Below are 25,096 nucleotides of genomic sequence, written 5' to 3'. Positions count from 1 at the left end.
AATACGTTGGGGTGTTTGCTTTCCAAAATGGGCTCATTTTGTGGGTAATTGCTTTGTCCTGATGCTCCAGGACCTTCAAAATGTGATAGGTAGGAATGAAATGAGATGTGTAATTTATGCTCCTAGAACACCTGAAGGTACTACTTCAATGTTCGGCCTCTCTATGTGACCAGGCTGTGTAAAAGTCCTACACATGTGGTATCGCCATACTGGGGAGGAGTAGCAGAATTTGTTTTGGGGTGTAATTTTTGCTATATACATGCTATGTGTTAGAAATATCTAAATTGACAACTTTGTGTAAAAAAAAATAAAAAAAATAATAATGCGTTTTTCATTTTTTTCCACATTTTCCAAAAACTTCTGGAAAAAAATGAACCGTTCAAAAGACTCATTATGCCTCACAGATTATACGTTGGGGTGTTTGCTTTCCAAAATGGGGTTATTTTATGGGCAATTCCATTGTCCTGGTACTCCAGGGCCTTTAAAAGTGTAATAGGTGGTTGTGAAATGAGATGTGTCATTTTTGCTCGTAGAATGCCTGAAGGTACTACTTCAATGTGGGTGCTCTGTATTTGGCCAGGCTGTGTAAAAGTCTCACACATGTGGTATCGCCATACTCTGGAAGAGTAGCAGAATGTATTTTGGGGTGTAATTTGTTGTATGCATATGCTGTGTATGAGAAATAACCTGATAATATGACAATTTTGTAAAAAAAAAAAAAATCTTCATTTCGCAAAGAATTGTGGGAAAAAATTACAACTTAAAAGAACTCACCATGCTACTTGCTTAATACCTTGGAATGTCTATTTTCTAAAAAGGGGTCATTTGGGGGGTATTTTGTACTTTCCTGACTTGTTAGTGATGTACTGAAGGCCTGATCAGATATGATCAATTTTCAGTGATTGGCACCATAGTTTGTAGACTCTATAACTTTCAAAAATACCAAATAATATACACCAATGTGGGTTATTTTTACCAAAGATATGTAGCAGTATAAATTTTGGCCAAAATTTATGAAGAAAAATTACTAATTAGCAAAATTTTATGACAGAAACAAAGAAAAGGGCATTTTTTTTCACAAAATTTAAGTTTCACGTTTCATATGGGTACAGTGTTGCATGAGTATTTGTCATTCAAATTGTGAGAGCGCTGAAAGTGCACTGTATTGAGGTGGTTAAAAATCATTGATTTTTATCCACTCTGTGCATATGTGAGGAGCAGAGAGGAGGGGGTGGAGAGCTGCAGTTACAGCTCTTATACACTGTGAGAGATGATTGGCAGGGGTGGGGGTGTACACATGCTGTTCTTCGAGGCCGTGGAATGGTTTGAATGGGTTTGTATTGCAACCACTCCATAATTGTGTACATCGTTGTGGTGCATTTAGGGGGTTAGAACAAGCAGTAAGGAAGCTATACCACATCTCTTTACCGTCTATCAAATACTCTATGAAGAGCGATCCGCTCAAGCCACAAGTGACAATAGTCAGTGCCTTTCAAACTGAGTCAACTGGTATTAGCCTGGTTTCACACTATAGCAAACACAGACATTTGCGTGTGATTCACACTGCATTTGCTGTGCTGATCACATGCGATGTCTGTGCAATGCGAATTTGGCTATACAGTTGTTAGATTAGATTTGCACGAAAAAAGTACAAGAACATTTTTTCCCCCCCGCACTGGAATCAGATCGCATGGGTGTCCGATTCCTGTCCCAATTCACAGTTCGCACTGTGATCTGCGAACCGATCTGAGGGTTCATAAACTTTATATTGACACCCACAGCGCTTCGCAAAGAGGAGTATGAATTGCCTGCTGGGGAGATGCGATGCAGCAACTGGCACTGAAATTGCGCTGGTTCCCGTTTCGCTATAGTGTGAACCCAGGCTAAAATAACAGAAATCTTTCACATAGGCGTGCAATGTCTGTGTTCAAGGCCATTGCACCCACACGCATGTCAAATTGGGATCAGCAGCCGTGTCCTTGCAGCCGCTGTGTTGCAGTTGAGATGAACAGGACTGTGTGTCACTGTGCAGGCAAATACGGCCCTTGCATCAGCATATTCTTTGGGTATGCCCATGTGAGCAGGGCCTAAAGGGAAATGATTTAAGTATAAAGGAAGCAGAGCCGACTGTAAAAGGAGGATTATGCTCACTATATGATTTCTTGCACTTTTTTTTGTTGTTTATGGCATACACAAGGTACTCCCCACCCCCCCCCCCCCCTCCTTCCACTACCTTGTAAGTACTTTACTGGCCAAACACCAATCACCTGTGCTGTCATGTGCCAGAAAGGGGGTGAGTTACATGTTCCCTATAAGTAGAAGTACCTCTGTTTGCTGCTAGCAGCTGAATAGAGTGGGAGGGGAGTGAAGAACGTGTGAGTATGCAGCTGTAGGGGGTAGCAGTTAAAAGAGAAGTATTATTTTTTTTATCCCATAATTATACTTGCCCAGGTGGATGCAGTATTGGTCCGATGCTACATCTGTCCCCCACCACCTCTGTACTGAGAGCCGAGCGATTGAACACCGCCGATAGCTCGGTTCTCCCACCTCCCTGAGCAGAGAGATGCTGCCTGTCAATCATCAGCTCCCCTGCTCTGCTCCTCCACATTCACTGGAGTGCTGAGCTGTAGAGGGGTGGCGAGCGGTCATCTCAGGCTCTCAGTGGCTCTCTGAGAGGCTGAGACAGGTATTAGTCTGGGAACCTGGCGGATCCAGACTTTATTGTCGGGATGATGCGTTGACTGGACTAATTCCTGTGATGTCAGCAGAGAGCGGACTTCAGACTGCTCTCTGCTGAAAACTGGTCACAGGCCTGCAAAACAAATTGCACTCCTGTGGACCCATAGGAGAAGCCCCGCTGAATGAGCTAAGGCTGGACTTCTCCTTTAAAGCGGAGCACCAACCAAAAGGGGATATTCTGCTTTAAGGCCCCGATCCTCCTCTTCTTTAAAAGACAAGACAAGTCACAGGTCCCAGAATGTGCAACCATTTACAATGTGCAGCGCAGTTAATGGCTGTGAAGCCGCAAGCTGTCACAGACGGGTGCCCACAGTTGAGATGCCAGGGACAGAATACAGAGGGAAGGGGCGGCTCGGGTAAGCACATTGCTGGATCCTGTTTTTGTAGTTACTGACTTTTAATTAACCCAAAAATGTCTGGATCTCGAATAAATCGTCTTGTTGCTTTTGCCCCACATTGGCAGTGCAATGTTTACCTTAGTTTATGATGAAAAGTAAAACCTAACAAAGTTATCATTTTGCAGGTAAGCTAGTTAATTATAGAGGTAAGTAAAGCCTAGTACACACTAGCAGTTTATTGTCAACCCAGCAGGGTTGAACAAAAAAAAAAAAGAAAACTGACCACTCAGCAATTTCCCCTGCTGTGCGATTGGGTTCTGAGGGTTCTGACAGGGGGACGCCCCCCCCTCCCCCGCTAAAACATTGATTTTGGCCAACATTGGCTGAGAGAATTGACCGGGAGTTGGTTGGCAGACCTTTTTTGGCCATACCCCTTTATTGTCTTGTTCGGTTGGCTTCTGTCGGACCAATTGCAGCACACACGGGTTGAATATAGGTTTCTATTGAACTGGCCTATGCTGTCTGACATTCGGCCCGTGTGTACTAGGCTTAAGTAAACGGATGTATGCTGAAGTTGCTAAATTTAATTGGGCCTCTAGAATTTAGTGACCTCGGGTCATGAAGGGGTTTTACAGTTTGTGAGGGAATTAGTGTTGACTCTTTATAAAAGGAAAATTATACTGTATACCTTTTTTTTTATGAAGGGTATAATCATTGTTTATAAATGACTGCTCTGTGGTAGAATGTGCTGCCAACATTTTGTGTATCTGAAGGAGCAGTGCGTTGGCCTTGTGTCTGTCATATGATCTGACATTCTTCAGAACAGCATTTTTCTCATCTCTCTGAATGAAGCCAGTGACTGTTATCAGAAAACTCTACTTGTCTATAATTCATATCAGCACATTTTTGAAATGCCAGTGTAAATGCAAATTCACCTTTACCAAAAAAAAAAACGCACGTGCAGCTGTAAATAAAAACAAACTAACAGCTGGTAGTCTCCTAGCAACATCCTATCAGGGCAGGATGGGATGATGCCACCTCTGGGCAGTTTTTCAGTCAGGCCTCAGGAGGTACATAAATTGCCTACACCTATAGCAAGGGCATTGTTTACCTTTTGGTCAAAACTGCACAGCTTGCTTTTATCTACTCCTTATATGAACTGGCAGTTCTTTGCTAAAGTTGCACTATGCCTTTCAAGTTCATTGACTGTGTTTATACGTTGGAATTGAGGTTGGACTTGCTAATAGCATAGCAAATGCAGGAACACTACACCCATGTACATAAACCCTAACCTTGCTAGATTATTAATGCTATCAATTTGAATGCTATAGTGCAGAAAATGGTTAAAGCCTAAATTTTGGTAAAAAAAAAATAAAAATCAGCAAAAGGGGCAGTACTTACATTTATTGGGAAGGGTCCCTTGTGCTGGTGCTGGCTGTCATGAAATCCAAAGTCTCCCGCTCCGCCACACCTCCACTGACGTACTCGTCTGGTGCTGCAGGGGCTAATCCCCTCCTCCATTTATAGATCCTATACTAAAGCTTTAATGAATGCAAAGCCTTCTGTGAACGGAGGAGGGTGACCCTTTACATGGATATAGACCATTTTGCGTATAAATCCCGAAAATGCAGCTGCGTGCGTTCAGGGTCTTATGCCCTTGTGCGTGCTTACGCAAGTTTGGCCTATACCCACATACAGCTACACTATTGCATGTGTGGCTCTCAGGCATGTAAGTATGGCCTCATGAGGCCTAACACAGCTCAGTCCCATTTTTCAAGCTCTCAATTTGTGACTTGCTGCAAAGTTACAGTGTTGCAGTGTGACTAATTGGGGAGAACTGGGGGGAAGCGGGGAAGAAATGCTTTCTTCTGCTGGTAGCAGAGTTATTGAATCATCTCATGATTGAAAACCTACTTATTATTATTATACAGGATACAGCGCCAACTTATCTGTAGATCAAGGACTGCTTTTTACTGCTAAAAGTACAGCTTTATACTGTTTCTGTATATTGTAACATGTCAGGAATATATTAATGCAAATTTGTATTTACTGAAAGATCTCGAGAACTAAACCTGAAGCGTTAGACTTAATAACAGCAAACAATATGCTACCATTTCTTTCAGATGTGTGCAATAGTACTGATCTTCCGGAAGTTGAAATCATCAGCCTGCTGGAAGAGCAGCTGCCACATTACAAGCTAAGAGCTGACACCATCTATGGGTATGACCACGACGACTGGCTCCAAACACCGCTCATCTCTCCTGATGCCAACATTGACTTGACAACTGAACAAATTGAAGAGACCTTGAAATACTTCCGTAAGTCAATGTACTACTACTTTCCATCCAACGCAATTGTCACTATTTTTATTGTTTGATGCAGAAATATGTAAATGTTTTGTCCTAATGTTCGTCTTGTAGATAAATCAAATGTAACCATGTGTTTAGAGTGGAAAAGGGTTAGAATCTTCTTCAGGTTGGTTTTATTGTCCTCTGTGTTCCCACTGAGAAGATGATGATAATAAGAAAATAGGAGAAGATCACTTTAACACAAATGGTTATGACAGCATACTTTTGGTTATCTAACCCTTCGGCCACTTTTACACCAGCGGACCGATTGGGTCCCCCTGTCCGTTTTTCAGGCGGACCCAATCGGACCACCAATTGTTCTCTATAGGGCGGCGGATGTCAGCGAACGCGTTAGTTGTCACCCACTGGCATCCCATCCAATCCGGTCAGTTAAAAACAGACTTATGGCAATACGTTCGCCATCTGTCCATCAGATGACTATCGAATAGAAACCAACATGCAGTCCGTTTCCCTCTGACCGCCCCATGGAGAACGGTTGGCTGTGTCCGCTCTGCATAGCGGAGCGGAGCAGACATGGACCAGTCATCCACCTGCTCAGCAGTTATCAGCGGAGAGATCCCCCACTGAGCAGGCAGATCCGCTTGGATGGATTCCGCCCCATGTGAAAGGGGCCTTCTACTCCTATCCAAAAGCAAAAATGTTTGGCTGGAGTTTAGCTTTAACCTGAATTTTGATATTATTATATTGGATTTTTATAGTGGCAGAAGTTTGCGCAGAGCTTTACATTATAAATCGAGACAGTATTTTTAAAATACAATTTAATACAAGAGAGCTTGGAGGTAAAGAGATAGAAATAAGTCATTGTTTTATAACAGGAAGTTTACTTTTGGCACTAGTTCTCCTACTGATCATACTACTGCTCCGCTCTCCAGTGGCTGTTTGCATGTTTTGCACTATATGCAAATACATGTGATCTATTGCTTTAAATTGTACAGTAAATGCTGAATGCAAATGTTTATTAACCACTTGGGATCCGCGCTATTGCAAAATGACGGCAATAGCGCGGACCCACATTTCCGGGACTACGTCTATTGACGTAGTCCTGGTTACGAGCGGCCTGCGCGCCCCCTGAGGGGCGCGCGCGGCGCGCTCTGTGATCGGCGAGTCCGTGAGACTCGCCTGATCACCGATCCGTGTAAGGGGTCGATCCCGACCCCTTATCACGTGATCAGCTGTCAGCCAATGACAGCTGATCATGTGATAAAACGGAGCCGGTAATCGGCTAGTATTCCTCCTCGCGCTGACAGCGCGAGGAGAAAAAAAAAAAGCCGATCGCCGGCGGCCGTGTTCGGGACATCAGTCCCGATCACGGCCAGCAATATAAAAGGACACCTGCCCCCTGCCAGTGCCCACCTGCCACCCGCAGTGCCATCCTGAATAAAGTAAGTGCCCCCCTGTCAGTGCCACCCAGCAGTGCCCATAGTGCCCACAGTGCCACCCAGCAGTGCCCACAGTGCCACCCACAGTGCCACCCAGCAGTGCCACCCACAGTGCCACCCAAAATCTGCCTCAGGTGCTGCACCCCAGTGCCGCCCATCAGTGCCCAGCAGTGCCGCCCATCAGTGCCCAGCAGTGCCGCCCATCAGTGCCCAGCAGTGCCACCTATCAGAGCCACCTATCAGTGGCACCTATCAGTGCCCATCAGTCCCATCTATCTGTGGTACCTATCAGTGCCCATCCGTGCCACCCATCCGTGCCACTTATCCGTGCCACCCATCCGTGCCATCTTATCTGTGCCCATCTTTGCCCATCAGTGCCGCCTTATCTGTGCCCATCGGTGCCGCCTTATCTGTGCCTATTAGTGCCGCCTTAACTATGCCTATCAGTGCCCACCAGTGCAGCCTATCAGTGCCCACCAATGCAGCCCATCAGTGCCCACCAATGCAGCCCATCAGTGCCCACCAATGCAGCCTATCAGTGCCGCCTAATCAGCGCACTTCAATGAAGGAGAAAAATGACCCGTTTGCAAAATTTTATAACAAACTATTAAAACATGATTTTTTTTTTTTTTTTTTTGCATCTTTTTTTGTTTGTTTAGCAAAAAATAAAACTCCGAGCTGTAACTAAATACCACCAAAAGAAAGCTCTATTTGTGGGAAAAAAATGATAAAAATTTCATTTGGGTACAGTGTTGTATGCCCGCGCAATTGTCACTCAAAGTGCATCAGCGCTGAAAGCTGAAAATTGGTCTGGGACTGAGGGGGGTTTAAGTGCCCAGTAAGCAAGTGGTTAATGGGACCTGCTACAATCCATGGTTAGTTATAGACAGCCATATAATACCTCGATTGTTCATGGCTAGCAGACATTTGTTTGGATCACATTTATTACCTTTGCTGCAAATCCTATGACAAATTGCACTGATTTTATACATCACTGGAAAATGTCCCCAATATAAGACTGAATTCACCCATCTGTTTTGTGCAGCATAGGTGTGGTGCTTTACAAAATAAAAATCCTGCATGAAAAAGCAGAAATATGAAGGTCTTTTCAAGCATCCATCTTGGATGCGATGTCAGCAGCCCCAGCAGACTCAGAGTTGTCATTCAGAGTACACTATTTAGTATTCCCTTTCACTCCCCCTGTGCTACATAAAAGGTTATGTAGGAAGGTGAGGGGAAGGACAGAGAAGCCAGGTCAGGAGGGGACAGACTTTCCAGAAAGGAGATCTATAGTCACAGCATACACTTTCATTTTATAACATATAATATACACAGCATTGTGATTAGCAATACAAACATTGGTAATTTTTGACAATCCCATATAAGCTTACTTTAAAAATCTCCTTTTATATTGTAATTGCTGCCTGTCTACTGGCAATCTCTTTCCAGATATTCTAGGATTCCCTGAATGAATTGCAGCTTCTCCTCTGCTGTTTGTATTAAATTTTAGGGACTACATATCCCATGGTACCCTGCTTCCTGCCAGCAGTGATTACTGTACTGACCCCACCTTTTAAAACGCCTCCTTTCAGAACTCTGTAGTTGAGAAGGCAAATTTTGTGAATTGTGTGACACAGCTGAGGCTGCTCACATGGCATAGTGTATTTGTGTCACAAAAGTCAAGGAACTGAATGTGTGGGGATCTTCACAAAGTACGTTGACAGACTACAGGTCTGTTCAGATAGGCTAGAAATAACTGAACCTCTGTGATCAAGCCCCAGTGTGCGGGGCAAAACAGGTCATAGGACCGGCACTGGTTGGGGCCACACTCATTCACATATCCGTGCACTGGGTTGGTGAGCGGTGTTCCTTCCTTTCTCTGTTGGTGCTAGTACACCCCTGAATGGTGCATAGCCGCTTACTTCATTCACTGCAAGTTATGCCTAGATCACGAGAAATAATTGAAATACAATTTACAACAAATTTAATTCTATAACCAATCTTTATTATTGTTCCTTAACTAACCATTTGGAAAGGCTGTTTACCAAGTACTGCTAGCGTAGGTGTATTCTCTCAAGTAGAGAGAAAGTTTGGTCGGTGGGACTTTGAATGAGGCCGATCACTATATAGAGTAGGCATGTGGGATATAAAACACAGTATTGCTTTTATGGGTTCCAACAAAAGGGGGTATACACAGAATCGCATAAATGCAGGGCATGCTAAAAACCACATATATACGTCCTGCGTTTATGCCTTTTTTTGTGTCATTCAGTATGCTGTACGTGATTTCACAAGGTATAATAAAATGTTCTTTGCCAAGACTGCTCTTTGGTATACATCTCTCATTCAAAGTGCCCAAAAAACTCCCCCCTTTTTGTTGGAACCCATAAAAGCAATACTGTGTTTTATATCCCACATGCCTACTCTATATAGTGATTGGCCTCATTCTAAGTCCCGCTGACCAAACTTTCTCTCTTTTTGTTCAAATTTGGGATGGAGGCCAATTACTTATGGTGCGTTGGACCACATCATTCTCTCTCATCTTCTCTGAAGTACTCATTGAGACGTGTGTTAATGTTTCCAAACAATCTATGCGTTTTAAAATATAAAAATTACTTATTGGATCTATTTAACGTGTGAGCTGTTATTCATTAAAACTCTTAAGTGTCATGATGCATTTACTTTAACAAGCTGGAGCATCTCCTGGATCCATCAAGGAGGCCCCTGAGGATAAAGCACTTGTTGACAACCTTGCCATATATGGATAGCAGATGCTGTTGCATGTATAATGACCACATTTAGTAGAGTTTGTGATCATTCTACCTGAGTTTGTGTTGGCTAATTACTTATTAGCATTCGGTGTATGTTAGTTCTTAGGCTCTACAGAAGGTATCGGCTTTATTAAAGTGAATGTAAACTCTCACATATACCCAGTGAAGTGAACAACCTCAGATGATACACAGGAATGAAACAAATCTCCCTACAAAATTGTACATGTATATCTGTTGTCTTCATCTTTATATAGTCTTTAGAAAGTTTAAATTGTGTTAGGAGATTTTCTCTTCCTGTTCAGCACTGCAGTGAAGCCTGGGCATACAGCCAAGACAGCAGATTGGAGGAAATGCGCACGCCCCCTCTCCTCATAGGTAGAGACTTTCAGAACTGTTCATTGAATAGTTCATGGCTCTGCTAATATATTTAGAGCTTCCTCCCCAACACAAAACTCAAGCTGCTTTTATCTCAGTTGATGGAGAACTTGTCGGAAGTTAACAGTCTGATAACAGATGAACTGAGCAGGAGACAGCTACAGAACTTTGAGGAGATATAACAAAACACTGCAGATATATGTGCCCGGCTCAAATGCCACGAATCGGGTTTACATCCACTTAAAGGTTTTCTTATAATGCGGTTTGTGGTGAATGATTCAACATGCTTTAAAAGATACATATCTATAAAAAATGTTTACATTTTATTATTTTCATGATATATACCACATATGTCAAAGAGAAGGTCCACAGGTCGAATCCAGCCCAGCAGCTGATTTTATGTGGCCCTCGCTCCCAGGGCTTTTTTTTCAGCCAGAACGTAGCGGAACTCCATTCTGCCACCTCCAACTTTTACCCCCCTCTCCCTGTTCACCACTATCACTTGTTAACTCAGAAGCCTGTGATCCTGATCTGTACCCGGGTGCACCAATGTCAACTTATGATCTCCCTGCAAGTGAGAGAGAGATAGGCGAGTCGCTTACACTGTGGGTGGGGGTGGGTGGGGGGGGGAGTATATGAGGGCTGTGGAAGGAGATTGTGCAGAGGTGGAAAATGGGGGAGAGCCTGTGATAGGGCAGCCTGTGAAAGTGAGCTTAACCCTTCACATTTTGCATAGTACACCCCTAAACCCTTCACTGTATGTACCACACTCCTCAACCCTGCACTCGGTACTGAACCTCGCACTCGGTAAGTGCGTACACCTGAACTCTGTACGTACCGCAGTTCTGATAGCTACATTATGTATGTAGCACATCCCTGAACTCTGCACCTTGTGCTAAGGGCAAATGGATTCCAGAAAGTAAATGCTTCATGGGTCATCTGCTCTTACTCAAGATGGCTGCAGCTAGAAATACTAAAGGAGTGTTTTTCAAAGTGATTTCCCAAAATAAAGCATGGCGACATGAATGGATGGGGGAGTTGGCTTTAAATATCAAAATGTATTTAAATAGCGTCTTCAGTTTGTGGTGCTCAAGTACAGTTAAGTTCCACTTTAAAGTGGTTGTTTTTTCAGCAGTGGGTGTGGCGTCTGAGCGTACACTGTGTGAGAGCTAAAATTAGAAGAAAAATATGAAGAATTTAGAAGCAAAATTAGAAGAAGAGAGGTTTAACCTTAAATTATGTAGAGGGTTCTTTACTGTAAGAGCGGCAAGGATATGGAATTCCCTTCCACAGGCGGTGGACTCAGCGGGGGGCATCGATGGTTTCAAAAAACTATTAGAAAAGCACCTGGACAACCACAGCATACAGGGATATACAATGTAATACTGACATAATCACACACATAGGTTGGACTTGTATCTTTTTTCAACCTCACCTACTATGCAACTATGAAAGACACGTCACTCAGAGCTTTGGCGAGAGATAAGTAAACACTACAGATATAAGTGTCCAGGTCAGATTTTTTGAATGGGGTTTAAAATGACTTTAATGTGAATGTAAACCCACTCTCATCCTTTCTAAACGACTGCAATATTGGTTATCTAGAAGGATATACATGTCTCCCGCATGTATACTTATCTGTCAAATGTTTCCCCTTTGTCTATGAAACTCGAAAAAACTGCAGATTTTGTGGGTGGGTCTGTTTTCCAGGGCTCAGTGGGTGGAGTTGCGATGTCAGTAGACTCCCCGCTCACCTCTACACTCCCCTTATCAGCATGCATTTTCTCCTGTGTATTTCTTACACTGAACTCTGCTATGATCACTAACATCCAGTCAAAACCCAGAAAAGTCCCCACATGACTTCAGCATTTCAAATCATGCTGAGGTGTGGAACAGCCAATCCTTGCAGAGCAGCAGAAGAAAGGAGTGGGAGGGAATTAAAATATAATGCATGTCTCTTAGGCTAGTGCACGAGATATGTAAACAACAGCAAGGGGGAGGATTTGACAAAGTTTTTGGCCCCTTTCACACATGCGGATGATATGTCCGTATTTCATCCATCCGTTTGCGGATGAAATACGGACATCCATTCATCCCTATGGGATAGCGGGTGTCTGCGGATGAGCATCCGCAGACACCCGCTATTGTCCGCCTCCGCAAATGTCCGATTCTGCAGACGGAGGAAAATCCTATTTTTCTGTCCGTCTGCAGAGCGGATCGGATGAACACGGACACACGGTCCGTGCTCGTCCGATCCCCATAGAGGAGAGCGGAGAGCTGACAGGGCGGTCCCCGCACAGTGTGCGCAGACCGCCCTGTCCGCAGCCGGATCAGCGGGGACAACGGAGCGATCCCCGCTGAGCGAGCGGATCATCACGGGGCGGATCTTTACTGATCCGCCCCGTGTGAAAGGGGCCTTACTCTGTTTGTCAAGATTTATCTCATTGAACAATGAAAGAGGATTGCTCAGAGATGGATTGACTTTGTGGCAAAACTGGGCTCAAATGATAGGAAATATACTCTACATTATGACATAAAAATAAAAACATTTCAGGTTTAAGTCCACTTTAAGGCATCTGTAGAAATGTGAGATTAGGGGACTGCAAAGCATGACAGTAGTACTTCTTGTAACAGGATGTGTAATAGGCTGAATGATGAGACAGCGAGTAACTAACTTATGCAAAGATAGGTAAATAATGCAAAACAGATTTGGGATGGAAAAAGCATGCATACAATACAAAATGGTACAAAACATGAAATCTTCACAACAATGTCACTATGGCTCAATCAGAGAAACACTACTATAAGACTCTATAGAGAATCAAGCTGAGAATTACTTTTACACAGACAGATACTTGCTATTATCCTCATAAACAGTACTTTGTGTGTAGGGCACCCCTGAACCCTGCACACTCTATATAGTGCATCCCTGAACTCGTATAACTCACTCCTGGTATTTATTGCCTCTTTAAGATCTTACCACTGTGCAATTTGAACACGCCCGCCATTCAATGCAGATAGGCATGGTTGAGTTCTTGCACCTAGCAGATACTAAGACTAAAATCTGACAGTTTGCATCCCTTTCTTACTACTTTTAAAATACATGTTTATTGTTGTATATTTCCTCTTTGGAGAGACCACCTATCAAAGGGACCACCATCACTGACACAGGAAGTGAGGGAAATTCTTCTCCAATGGGGTCTCCAACAGAAGTAATAATCTGAAATGCGGTTTTCTCTCCTCCAGTAAAAAAAGATAAAGGTTTTATCTAAAGGGCTACTTTTACACCTTGATCCTGGGTTGTTTTCAGTTGGGTGTGAAGAGGTAGTAGTCAAAGGATTATGAAGCCATTAGGTAATGAACACCTTCCAATAAGATTACTCAAGCATAAAATTCTATTTAGTAATTAAATAGTAATTGAGCATCTAAAACCCCATCTCCAGGCAAGTCTTTTTTTCTAGAGTAGAGTTAAGTATCCTTAGTTATCGTCTTTGAATTCCAGGCTCCATCATTATCCAGCTTTAGCATCTTCATCTTTCAATGGTGCCAGGGGGGATGTGCGTGGCACTGTTTGACAAAGGTCCACCCTGTAGAGCTAGAGGCAAGTGCTGAGATATCTGGTTGGGTTAACTGGTGGTCTCAACAGGAAATGCTGCCTCAAGCACAGTTAGGAAGTAGCATGTCATGATTACTTGAAGACAAAAGATATTCATATTTTTCTTCTTCTAATTTTGCCGCTCCATTCCTCTGTTATCCGCATGATAACTTCTGACAAGCTCTCCGACACACATAATAAAAACATCTGGAAATTAATGTCTGGTAGGGAACTTAGAGATGGATAAGCAGAGAGAGCTTGTCTAATCATACTGCAACTCTGCAAGTTTCTTCGCTCTTCTGACTATGTGAAGGGGGGGGGGGTGTGCCTTTCCTCCAATCGGCTCTCACACAGTGTATGCTCAGACTCTGCACCCACTGCTGAAAAAACAGGAAGAGAGATTTGTAACATGATGAGCACTTTCTAAACCAGCTTCTTAGTTCCTCGGCCCAGGGAACGCACACGTCTCTTCCAGTAGATCACGTACTGACGCGTTTCGTCACTTCCTGACTTCATCTGAGGGAGCGTTAGTTTCTCTTTACAGAACACAGCAAAAGCTACAACAGACCCTCAACGTTTCCTTTATGTGCTCATGTATGGACTATATATATGTGAAAGCTTGTCTTTTCAATCAAATTGCACAGGAAGCACTGCTGCAATATTTTAAAGGAATATTCTATTAAGACTTTTTTAGTATTGCATTTATATTTATGTATTACATTTAAGTAGCTGCTTTCTTAGAGTGTATTTGCATTTTACATTGCCACTCGGGTATCGTGAGGATTTTGTTCGCCCAGGGCACAGAGCGTTGTTTTGATAGGTGGGCGGTTTTAAGCATCTTTATAACAATTATTTTATTTAATAAAACATGAAAAACCCAGAGGTGAGCAAATACCACCAAAAGAAAGCTCTATTCATGTGAAAAAAATGATATAAAAAAAACAACATTTTGACCAAGAACCTTTTTAATATTTTCTTGTCACATGATTAAATAATTAGACAAGAAACAATCCAGATCACTGAATTGTCCTGAATGTCCCATGTGCTGCTATCTGAAGCAGAGAATGATTACTGTACACACAAGACTCTGTTTATGATACAGTCTGCAGATTACCCGGGGGTTTGGCTCAGTAGTCAAGCTAACTTAAATTTTAATCCATGTATTTATATTTGATGAATGTAGACTGCGATGTACGGTGTAAGGAGCATGTTACAGGGTTTGACTCTGGCAATGGCATCTCCAGATTTTTAAATCAAATGAATGGCCGGTATTACTAACCTTTGTATAGACAAATGTACTGTATCTACCCAGATGTATATTGTTACCTCTGGACAAATTGTCTAGTGAAACAGGTGAACCTTGCCACATCTTTGTCTTTGGTTAAGACGATCATAATTTACTGTTTGTGTTTGGCTGTCTCATTTAAAAAAAAATAGTTTTTAAGAGAGCATCTCTGGTAATTATATTATGGAAACTTTGTCCATGGAGAGATTGTACTTGCTCTTCTAAGAGAAATTTGCATTCATTTAGGGACTACCTCTAAATTTATTACTGGTGTTTTTCAGGACAAAAATCAGTAACAAAGTACATTATTCCTGTATAACACAAAAGGATCTGTAGTGCATTTGGAATGCTACCTTTTTGTTACAGAAGACCTATACCACATGTCAAACACAAGGGCCGGAGGGGAGGTTGGGGTTACACACTGTGCATAGTGCACCTCTAAACGCTGAATGCTGTACACAGCACACCCCTGGATCCTGCATTCTTTACATAGCGCACCCCTAAATCCTGCATTCTTTACATAGTGCACCCCTAAATCCTGCATTCTGTACATAGCGCCCCTCTGCATGAAGCGTGTCTCTGCACTCTGTACGTAGCGCACCTCTGAACCCCGTGCGGACCGTAATCCTCACCACGGCACTCAGTCTGTAGCACACCCTAGATACAATCGACCCTTTGATGGCAACCATACTGCTGATGCGGCCCGTGATTAAATTGCAACAAACTAATCACCTGTACTGTCTGTAGGCTCCATGCAGCTGATCTTATCCCCAGACCGGCTTACCATGCCTTGTTAAATACTGTATCTTTGTGTGGAAGAGGCCATCTTGGTCAAACCTACAACCTAGGCACAGTCACAGGGGAAAGAAGTAGATGTTTCCAGGGTTTCCAGTGTTTCTTACGTACAGTGGGACCATGGAGAAAGAACACCACCACTCTGCAACAGAATAACAAAAATAATCTGGAGGAGGCTAAATGCAATAGAAGGTACATTTTGAGTTATGAATACTTACTTGAATATAATTAAAAAATTTTTAAAAGAAGAGTTTAGTGTCACTGTAAAGTGATATTTAACCCTCCTTTTTATTTAAAAATGTATGTTTCATGTATATAACTAACCAGTAAGCCTAACCTGGTGCTTTAAAGATCTGCCGTTCTAGTAGTTTTCTTGGTGTTTCTGAAGAACTTCCGACTGTCTCCTATTATAAGTGCCCACTATCCTTCACTGATCCGATAGGGGCAACTGTGCGTGTGCTATCCAAGGCTTAGGACTATATCCTCATATCCTGACGCTGCCTGTGCCACATGATGAATTGGTGGTTGGACACAACATCGGCAACCTAATGGAGTCCAGTGCAGGATATTATGAGGCTAACAAGGACAAAGTGGACGCCTCTGAGGCGGCGTCAACTTTGTCCTTGTTAGCTGTTGTGCTGTAAAAAACGCTCAATCTTCCAGCACTGGACTCTATTCGGTTGTCGGTGTTGTGTCCGACCACCAATTTGTAAAAATTTCCATTTACTAAGGGTTTAAAAATATAACCCTGAAGTGACATAGTTGGAGTTTCTGATGGGTTGGAGAAATTGAACACAGGCATCAACACCAGCATCGGAGGATACTGATACCACAGAAGTCATTGACAGAGACTTGCAGAGACTCTGGCTACACAGCAGCAAAAGCCCTGCCTCTGTTCCACCTCCTGTGCGCAGTGATTGACAGCAGCTCCAGAGATCATAACACCAGGTACAAATTAATGGGAACCACATGCGCGGTACCACAAAGCCCACTAGTACATGTAGTCCCCAGTTCCCTGGCCAGCAGCATTTAAGAGGTCGTAATATATGATGTTAGGCAGATTATTTTAAAGAAATCTTCACAATTGTATGTTTAGTGTAGCTAATAGATCTATATAATGTAAATTTATATGTGGGTTTAGAACCACTTTAAGTCATAATTTTTAATTTAATAAAAAAAAAAATATTTTACTCTTCTCTTATTATTCAAATGAGCTGAACTGGTCAAAGAGGGATGGATACAATAATAATAAAATAAAAGTCCCAATTATTCAAATTTAATTATTTGGGTATGACTACAAATATTTAGTTGTGTGGATGACCTGAAGTCACAGGATAAATATAATTTGTACTTGCAAGTACCGTATCTAGATCGATTCTTCCAGACAGCAGTTCCTTCCAAGCTGCCTGCAATGCGACTCGCTTTCCTCTAACCTTGAGGCAGGTAAGGTTCAGACTAGCAGGAAATTTCTGTCCACTTTATCTGATGGCCTTATGCAAGTGTATTCAGTACTGTATAGGTATTTCATTCTTTTAAAAAATACATGTGTGAGCTTATTTACAATATGCAGTAACCTGGGCAACCAGTTTTAAAATGACTGTTTTCAGTTCAATAAAACATATAAGAAAAGAATGATTGCTAGGAGTTACTTCATGCACATTGGTCTTTGCTATATTTGATATGATCAATGTGGGAAGGATCCATTACTTAAACAAAGCACTCACAGACCATTCATCCAAGGGAAACCTTAAAGAGGAAGTAAGCCCTGATGAGTTTACTTCCTCTTTCATTCCCTGCAAAGGTAAAGCATAATGGACTACTATGCATCGAATAGTAGTCCATTATGTGTCACTTACCTGACACAGGAGCCAGCAAAGTCACCGCTATCCCCTGTAGTCCGGCGCATCCATCTTCTCGGTGGGTCTCGCTGCTCCGCCACTGTCATTCGGCGAAGCTGCGATGAAGTCACTCCCACGCATGCGCACGGGAGCCGCCACGCGCCGCATATCGCCGTTGACAGCGGCGCGCTCAGTGCGCATGCGCCGTAGACAGCGGTGCCTGTCTTTCGGCAAATATCTCCTAAACCGTGTAGGTTTAGGAAATATTTCTTGGACCTACAGGTAAGCCTTAATCTAGGCTTACCTGTAGGTCAAAGTGTGTTGTAAGGGTTTACAACCACTTTAACTCACAACAGTAAAATCAGTGTGTATATGCAGTAAAGCATGCTTGTTATACTCGCTGTGTAAGCTAAGGGTTTAATCCTCCACATTGTGTAAAAAAAGCTGTTTGATCCTGTCTTCTCTGATTAACCCCCTACTTTTACAGTTCCCCAATTCATCTGCTGATACTACAGAGCCTTTGGAGGCATTTTGCACATGCTCAGTTTGGTGTGTATTGCTAGAGCGGTTTTATTTTTTTGGTAGAGTGCATGTGATCAGCACAGGGCCAATCAGCATGCAGCCTCATAGGACAAGCAGAGGAGAATGAAAACACCTCCTACAGGCTTTAACCAGACACTGAAAGAAGTCACAAGACTGCTATATACTGCTGATGAGAAACTGTATTTAGCAGTTTATATTTACTAAAATAATTGCATTTCCATGTTCTGTGTACTACGGGAGACCAGATATAGTGAATGTAGGGGCCTGAGTTTAGCAACACTTTAAAGAGCAGTCACACATTTCAGAAAGTTTGTAAATAAGCCATTTGAGTCTCTTTTGATCTCAAACTGATCCCTTGCTGTATCAGATCAGGACAGAAACAGATGTCACATATGACATCCATGTCTGTGCCGATCTTTCCTCCATCTTGTGTTAACCTATGTAATCCCTATGGATGGTTGGCTGTAAGTGTGTCCTCCTATGGTCAGGTCTGTAGAAGTGGAACTGGATGCACGCTTATTGCATTTGGGCAGAGGGACCACCCAGGATGTTGGTGGATATTATCAGATGCATGTCCACTTACATCCAGGCACCTATTGGTTTACATTGCAATCTGTTTTTCATCCGTGTAATCTCGGATCAAAAACTGAATGCTTGAATGCCCATATGAAAGGGGCCTTAGATAAGATCGCTGATCACCCAGGAAATGCAGCAAACGGCTTCTGCCCACAGCCTTGTATAGCAGTTACTTACAGTCTGCAAGGCTAGGCAGCGTGTCAACAAATTAAAGGCACAATATAGATAGTTTGTTAAAGTGTATCCAAACTCAAGTACAAAAATGTATTCTACTTCAGCTTGCCAATCCTTAGATGTTGTGGCAACATTACATTTTCTATTTTTTCCTTTATTTTCACCTAGTGATCCTACAACTAACATACTTCGGTGGCAAGACTGCTCCTTCAAAGATACAGTGCATGAGCATTGTCGCCCCAGGTCAGGTTAGGGATCCTGTCCTGGTTGCATCTCCAAAGTTCATTGTCGGTTATGAAAAATAATTGCGAACTTGGTGATCAGATGGAAAGGGGTAGCTCTTTCAATGTCCCTGGCAGATCACCTTGGGAACTGGGACCACAGTACTGTGTTCTCCTTTCTCCGTGAGTGGTTATCGTAGTACAGTGTAAATATGTAACTCTTCCCGTTTACTAGATTAGTTGCCTTGCCACAAGGTGATTGTGACTTTGAGAAATAGGAACAAGTGGTGCTGGCACAGTTCCCTGTCCATTGTAATAGATTGGCAGGCTCCTGCATGGTGTTCCGAAACATTGACTCACTGAGGAACCGGGCCACAGGCAAGTATTTTTCCTCTTCAGATCTCAGCAGAGGTTTTAGTGCAGCACATAGGAAATGGAGATGAGCAGTAAAATGTATACACATTAACGTATTGTTATAGAGAGTTTTTAAATAATTAGGTCATTTTGTCAGCTCACTTTATTGTGGTTTTACTGCCTTCTAATTAAGCTTCATACACTGTAGGGAAAAAGTTTCATGGAGATGGGAGCTTTTTGGTGCAGATTTGTGTGTTGATTCGAGAAATAACTTTTCAAATTGTGATTCTAAATATGATTTCAGAATTACTTTTTATGATGATAAACAGTGATAGACTTGATATTATTGTTGTCTAACTAGCTTCCTCTTTATTTTGCAAAGATGCAATTGACCATAAGGGTGGCCGCAACACCGGGCCAATAAAACAAGATGGCAACAATGCACATTTTGTCAGTACAGCTTGGTGACGAGCTAGCAGTGCTGGGTCCAGGGGTGACTCTTAAGAAGCACTTGCATAAGGGTCGGTCTAGTGGTTAAGAGGTAGAGAAATTTGTGTGAGGCCTCAGTCAATAGATTAGAAAACATATTACAGGTTAGATGGGGTGTAAGCCCTTGTATACACGGTCGGAGATTCCGACAACCAAATCCGTCGGAGTAATTCCGACGGATTAATTCCGGAAGAGGTCCGGAAGTGATGTTGCATACACATGGCCGGACTAAGTTGTCTTAAAATCCGATTGTACATAACGTGATGACGTTATTTCATTACGATGTAACTAGGTTCAGGCTAGTAGCCAATAGCTTTGGCCTAGGAATTTGATCTGAGCATGCGTGGCACCTTGTCCATCGGAGTAGGCTACACATGATTGGAGTATGTCCGATAGGAGCATTTTGACGGAAAATTTTACCGGCAAGTTGGAAAAGTTGGTCCGTTGGATATTTCGACGGAAACAGTCCGATGCAGATGACACACAGTCGGAATATCCGACCAAACGGTCCGATAGGAAACATTCCGACGGAATCTCCGACCGTGTGTACAAGGGCTAAGACATCAATGGGAGGGTCATTGGTTAATTATCTAGTTTGGTACCACTGGGTGTATTGGAAATATTGTACTATAGATAGTTAGAAAAAAAGATTCCCAAACCTCAAATACATTTTTGACCCATGTGTCCTTACTAAAGGAGGCCTCCACCCATTCCATGTGGAAAACATAAGATAATTTTAGCTATAAACAGAGAAGTGGTGGGGGTTTCCAGGTAAATTCACTGATGAAGAATCACTTTCCTTGCCACAAGGGACATAACAATAAGAACTTGTTTACAACCTCTCAATATTTTGATACCTGGGGATAATGATTAGAACACTAGCTACCTCTTAGACCCCATTCACACCTGAGAGTTTTGTAGCTTGAAGCCTGAAGCTACAAAACGCTAGAGGGGAAAAATTCTATTATTCTCAATGGAGATGGTTCACATCTCCACTACATGTCGCCTGAACCCAAACGCCTGAATCTCAAACCAGTTCCGGACCCTTTTTTGTCGCTGGAATTGAGCAGATTTGGGCGTTTTTCTTCTTTTAACATTGGTGACCTTTTGCCCTGCACAAAATCACGGCAAATCGCGGTAAAAATGCGGTAAAAACGCCGTAAATCGCGGTAAACGCCACAAAAATGCTTGAAACCGCACACTCAGGTGTGAATGCAGCCTTAAAGTGGACCGCCAAAGAACCATTTTTTTCCATACATGCCAGCTTCTGCCCACAGGGCATAGATAGTGAAATCGGAGACCTTTTGGTGAGATCCTGTAAATGCTGAGGATCCCACCAGTGCTGAGGATGGCAAAGCTGGGTCATAAAGTAAATATATATATTTTTTTTCCCATAGTGTGTGAGTTTAAGTTAACATTTTTCCTGGGGGTTCCAAACCTCTTTCCGTTTTTAATTGCTGTCTTTGTCCCTGTTTCGGAAGACAGACCTCACTTAATGCCACGGTGACTGTGATCACAAAGAGAGAAGGTCAGATAGGTAAGAAAAGAAAGGTAGGGAATGATTAGAAACTTTGGTTTTTAATGTTGATTTAAAGCCCTACTCTAGCCAATCTTTCGATTTTCATAGAGTGGAGGATAAGAAGCCCAAATGTGAGCCCCACTGGAGAGATTTTCACTTCTTGTCCCTGTAACACTAGGACTTCGAGGAAGAGATATCCCCAAGCATGAAGAAGCAGGCAGCAATAAGAACTTGATTCTAACCCCACTCCCTTCCTAATTAAAAAAAAAAAAAAAAAAAGTGCTGCTTGTTTGGAGAAATTTCCCTTTATCCACTGTTCCTCTAATTCCACAAGAGGTAGTGGAAATCTCTTCAATGGGATCACAGTCCGCAACAGAAACCTAACATACTCGCTTTGACTGAAGTCCTTGCAAGCTGACCAGCTGTCTTTTTAGCATTGCTCATAATAGTCAAATAATATATATTTGTGATGGATCAACAGTAGAGCTGCAATGGAAATCTGTAGGAACGAGTTTGGGCACATTCGGATCCAGGTGCAAACCTGCTAGGAAGCCATTTGCCAAACATAAGCAGCCAAAGTAATTCCCGCCTCACAGTCGCACATATGCAATGCCCCTTGTAAATGGTTGGACCAGTACAGACGACAGCTTCCTGGACACGCCCAAGCACATCCCTAGAAATCTGTAGAAGCAGTGGCCTGTACAGAACTTGTGAGCAAGAGAAATTCTAGAATATCCCATTTCAATTAGTGGTTCACTCATTGTGCTTAGTTTTATTAAAACAGCTTTTCATATCTAAGCAAAGAAGATAAGCTTGGATTACACAGTTAGCCTATGAAAACCTCTGTAAGTTAAAGTGTACTTAATCCAAAAATGTAATTTATTACAGCTTACCAGTCCTTAGATGCGATGGTCGTATTGGCTTTCTTTTTATGGGCTTTCTTTTCTTTATTTACACCTGGAAATGCTGCAAATAACATACATCCTGCCCTAGGGGGTTATACTCACTAACTTCACTGTATCTATGGAGGAAGCCATGATTTCCACCCTAGGTATAGGACTACAAGCACACATCATCCTCTCTTCATCTCCATTAAATTTGAGGGAATTGGTAAATACAGTATCTCACAAAAATGAGTACACCCCTCACATTTTTGTAAATATTTTATTATATCTTTTCATGTGACAACACTGAAGAAATGACACTTTGCTACAATGTAAAGTAGTGAATGTACAGCTTGTATAACAGTGTAAATTAGCTGTCCCCTCAAAATAACTCAATGCACAGCCAATAATGTGTAAACCACTGGCAACAAAAGTGTGTACACCCCTAAGTGAAAATTAAGGCCAATTAGGCCTTTTCCCTTCCCGGTGTCATATGACTTGTTGGCGTTAGAAGATCCCACATGTGAATGGGGAGCAGGTGTGTTAAATTTGGTGTTATTGCTCTCACTCTCTCATACTGGTCACTGGAAGTTCAACATGGCACCGCATGGCAAATAACTCTCTGAGGATTTGAAAATAATTGTTGCTCTACATAAATACTTCCTGGGCTAGAAGAATATTGCCAAGACCCTGAAACGGAGCTGCAGCACGGTGGCCAAGATCATACAGCAGTTTAACAAGAGAGGTTCCACTCAGAAATGGCCTTGCCATGGTTGACCAAAGAAGTTGAGTGCACATATTCAGCATCATATCCAGAGTTTGTCTTTGGGAAATTGACGTATGAGTGCTGCCAGCATTGCTGCAGAGGTTGAAGGGGTGGGGGGGGGGGGTCAACCTGCCAGTGATCAGACCATATGCTTCACACTGCACACTGCATCAAATTGGCCTGCATTGTTGTCATCCCAAAAAGAAGCCTCTTCTAAAGATGATGCAAAAGAAAGCCCGCAAACAATTTGCTGAAGACCAGCAGACTAAGGACATGGATTACTGGAACCATGTCCTGTAGTCTGATGTGACCAAGATAAACTTATTTGGCTCAGATGGTGTCAAGCGTGTATGGCGGCAACCAGGTGAGGAGTACAAAGACAAGTGTGTCTTGCCTACAGTCGAGCATGGTGGTGGGAGTGTCATGATCTGGAGCTGCATGATCCCCTCCATTTGGAGACTGGGCCACAGGGCAGTATTACAACATAACGACCCCAAACACACCTCCAAGACAACCACTGCCTTGCTGAGGGTAAAGGTGATGGACTGGCCAAGCATGTCTGCAGACCTAAACCCTATTGAGCATGTGTGGGGCATCCTCAAATGAAAGGTGGAACAGCACAAGGTCTCTAACATCCACCAGCTCTGTGATATCATCATAGAGGAGTGGAAGAGGACTCCAGTGGTAACCTATGAAGCTCTGGTGAGCTCCATGCCCAAGAGGGTTAAGGCAGTGCTGGAAAATAATGGTGGCCACACAAAATATTGACACTTTGGGCCCAATTTGGACATTTTCACTTAGGGGTGTACTCACTTTTGTTGCCAGCGGTTTAGACATTTATGTGTGTTGCGTTATTTTGAGTGCACAGCTAATTTACACTGTTATACAAGCTGTACACTCACTAGTTTGCATTTTAGCAAAGTGTAATTTCTTCAGTGTTGTCACGAAAATGTATAAAAATATTTCCAAAAATGTGAGGGGTGTACTCACCTTTGTAAAATACTGTAGCTTGTAAGATAGATACTATTAGTTGATATATCTATTCAATTTACAAGAAGTTGAGTTAAGATCTCCTTTAATTGTCATAGTAAGTAAAACACTTTGTCAAATTGTGTGAATACAAAAAAATACTACCGTATATACTCGAGTATAGGCCGACCCGAATATAAGCCGAGGCCCCCAATTTACCCCCAAAAAAACTGGCAAACTTATTGACTCGTGTATAAGCCGAGGGTGAGACATGCCTGTCCATCCCTGTGTGTGTGTCCGTCCCTGTGTGTCCGTCCATCCCTGTGTGTGTGTGTGTCCATCCATCCATCCATCCCTGTGTGTGTGTGTGTCCATCCATCCATCCATCCCTGTGTGTGTGTGTGTCCATCCATCCATCCATCCCTGTGTGTGTGTGTGTCCATCCATCCATCCATCCCTGTGTGTGTGTGTCTCCATCCATCCATCCCTGTGTGTGTGTGTCTCCATCCATCCATCCATCCCTGTGTGTGTGTGTCTCCATCCATCCATCCATCCCTGTGTGTGTGTGTCCATGTGTGTGTGTCTGTGTGTGTGTGTGTGTGTGTGTGTGTGTCCAGCCTACCTGTGTCCTGAGCCTCCGTCCCGTGCCTTGCCTCCTTGCCTCCGTCCCGTGCCGTGCCTTGCCTCCTTGCCTCCGTCCCGTGCCGTGCCTTGCCTCCTTGCCTCCGTCCCGTGTCGTTTCGTGCCTTGCCTCCGTCCCGTCCCGTCCCGTGCCGTGCCTTGCCTTGCCTCCGTCCCGTGCCTTGCCAGGATCGCCTCGGCGGCCATTCTAAAATTCAAAAGCCCCGCCTCCGCCTGTGATAGGCGGAACACTGAATTTCCCAGCAGCCTGTGTTCCGCCTATCACCGATATCGTCTCATCCTCGTACTACGGACGAGGATGAGACGATGTCCGTGATAGGCGGAACACAGGCTGCTGGGAAATTCAGTGTTCCGCCTATCACAGGCGGAGGCGGAGAAGGAGGCGCGGCTTTCAAATTGTAGTATGTCCGCCGTCTGTCTGCTCGATACGCTGATCGAGCAGTCAGACGGCGATGACTCGAGTATAAGCCGAGGG

General features: G+C 43.1%; 1 protein-coding gene across 13 annotated transcripts in view; it reads left to right on the top strand.

The window, feature by feature from the left end:
* Positions 1 to 25,096, top strand: part of TRAK1 (trafficking kinesin protein 1) — a 253,289-nt gene that overhangs the window by 76,882 nt on the left and 151,311 nt on the right. For all 13 annotated transcript variants that reach the window (XM_077491560.1, XM_077491561.1, XM_077491559.1 and 10 more), the window contains one exon: positions 5,201 to 5,395. Coding sequence is in view for 10 of the 13 variants with exons in the window: in XM_077491552.1 (XP_077347678.1) it covers positions 5,201 to 5,395 (195 nt within the window). In the remaining 3 variants the exon portion in view is untranslated. The remainder of the gene's footprint in view (positions 1 to 5,200; positions 5,396 to 25,096) is intronic.

This window comes from Lithobates pipiens, unplaced genomic scaffold (genome assembly GCF_037356315.1).
Source record: "Lithobates pipiens isolate NorthernLeopardFrog02 unplaced genomic scaffold, aLitPip1_a1.2 Scaffold_19, whole genome shotgun sequence".
Lineage (NCBI taxonomy): Eukaryota > Metazoa > Chordata > Amphibia > Anura > Ranidae > Lithobates > Lithobates pipiens.
This window is presented reverse-complemented; position numbering and strand designations above follow the sequence as displayed.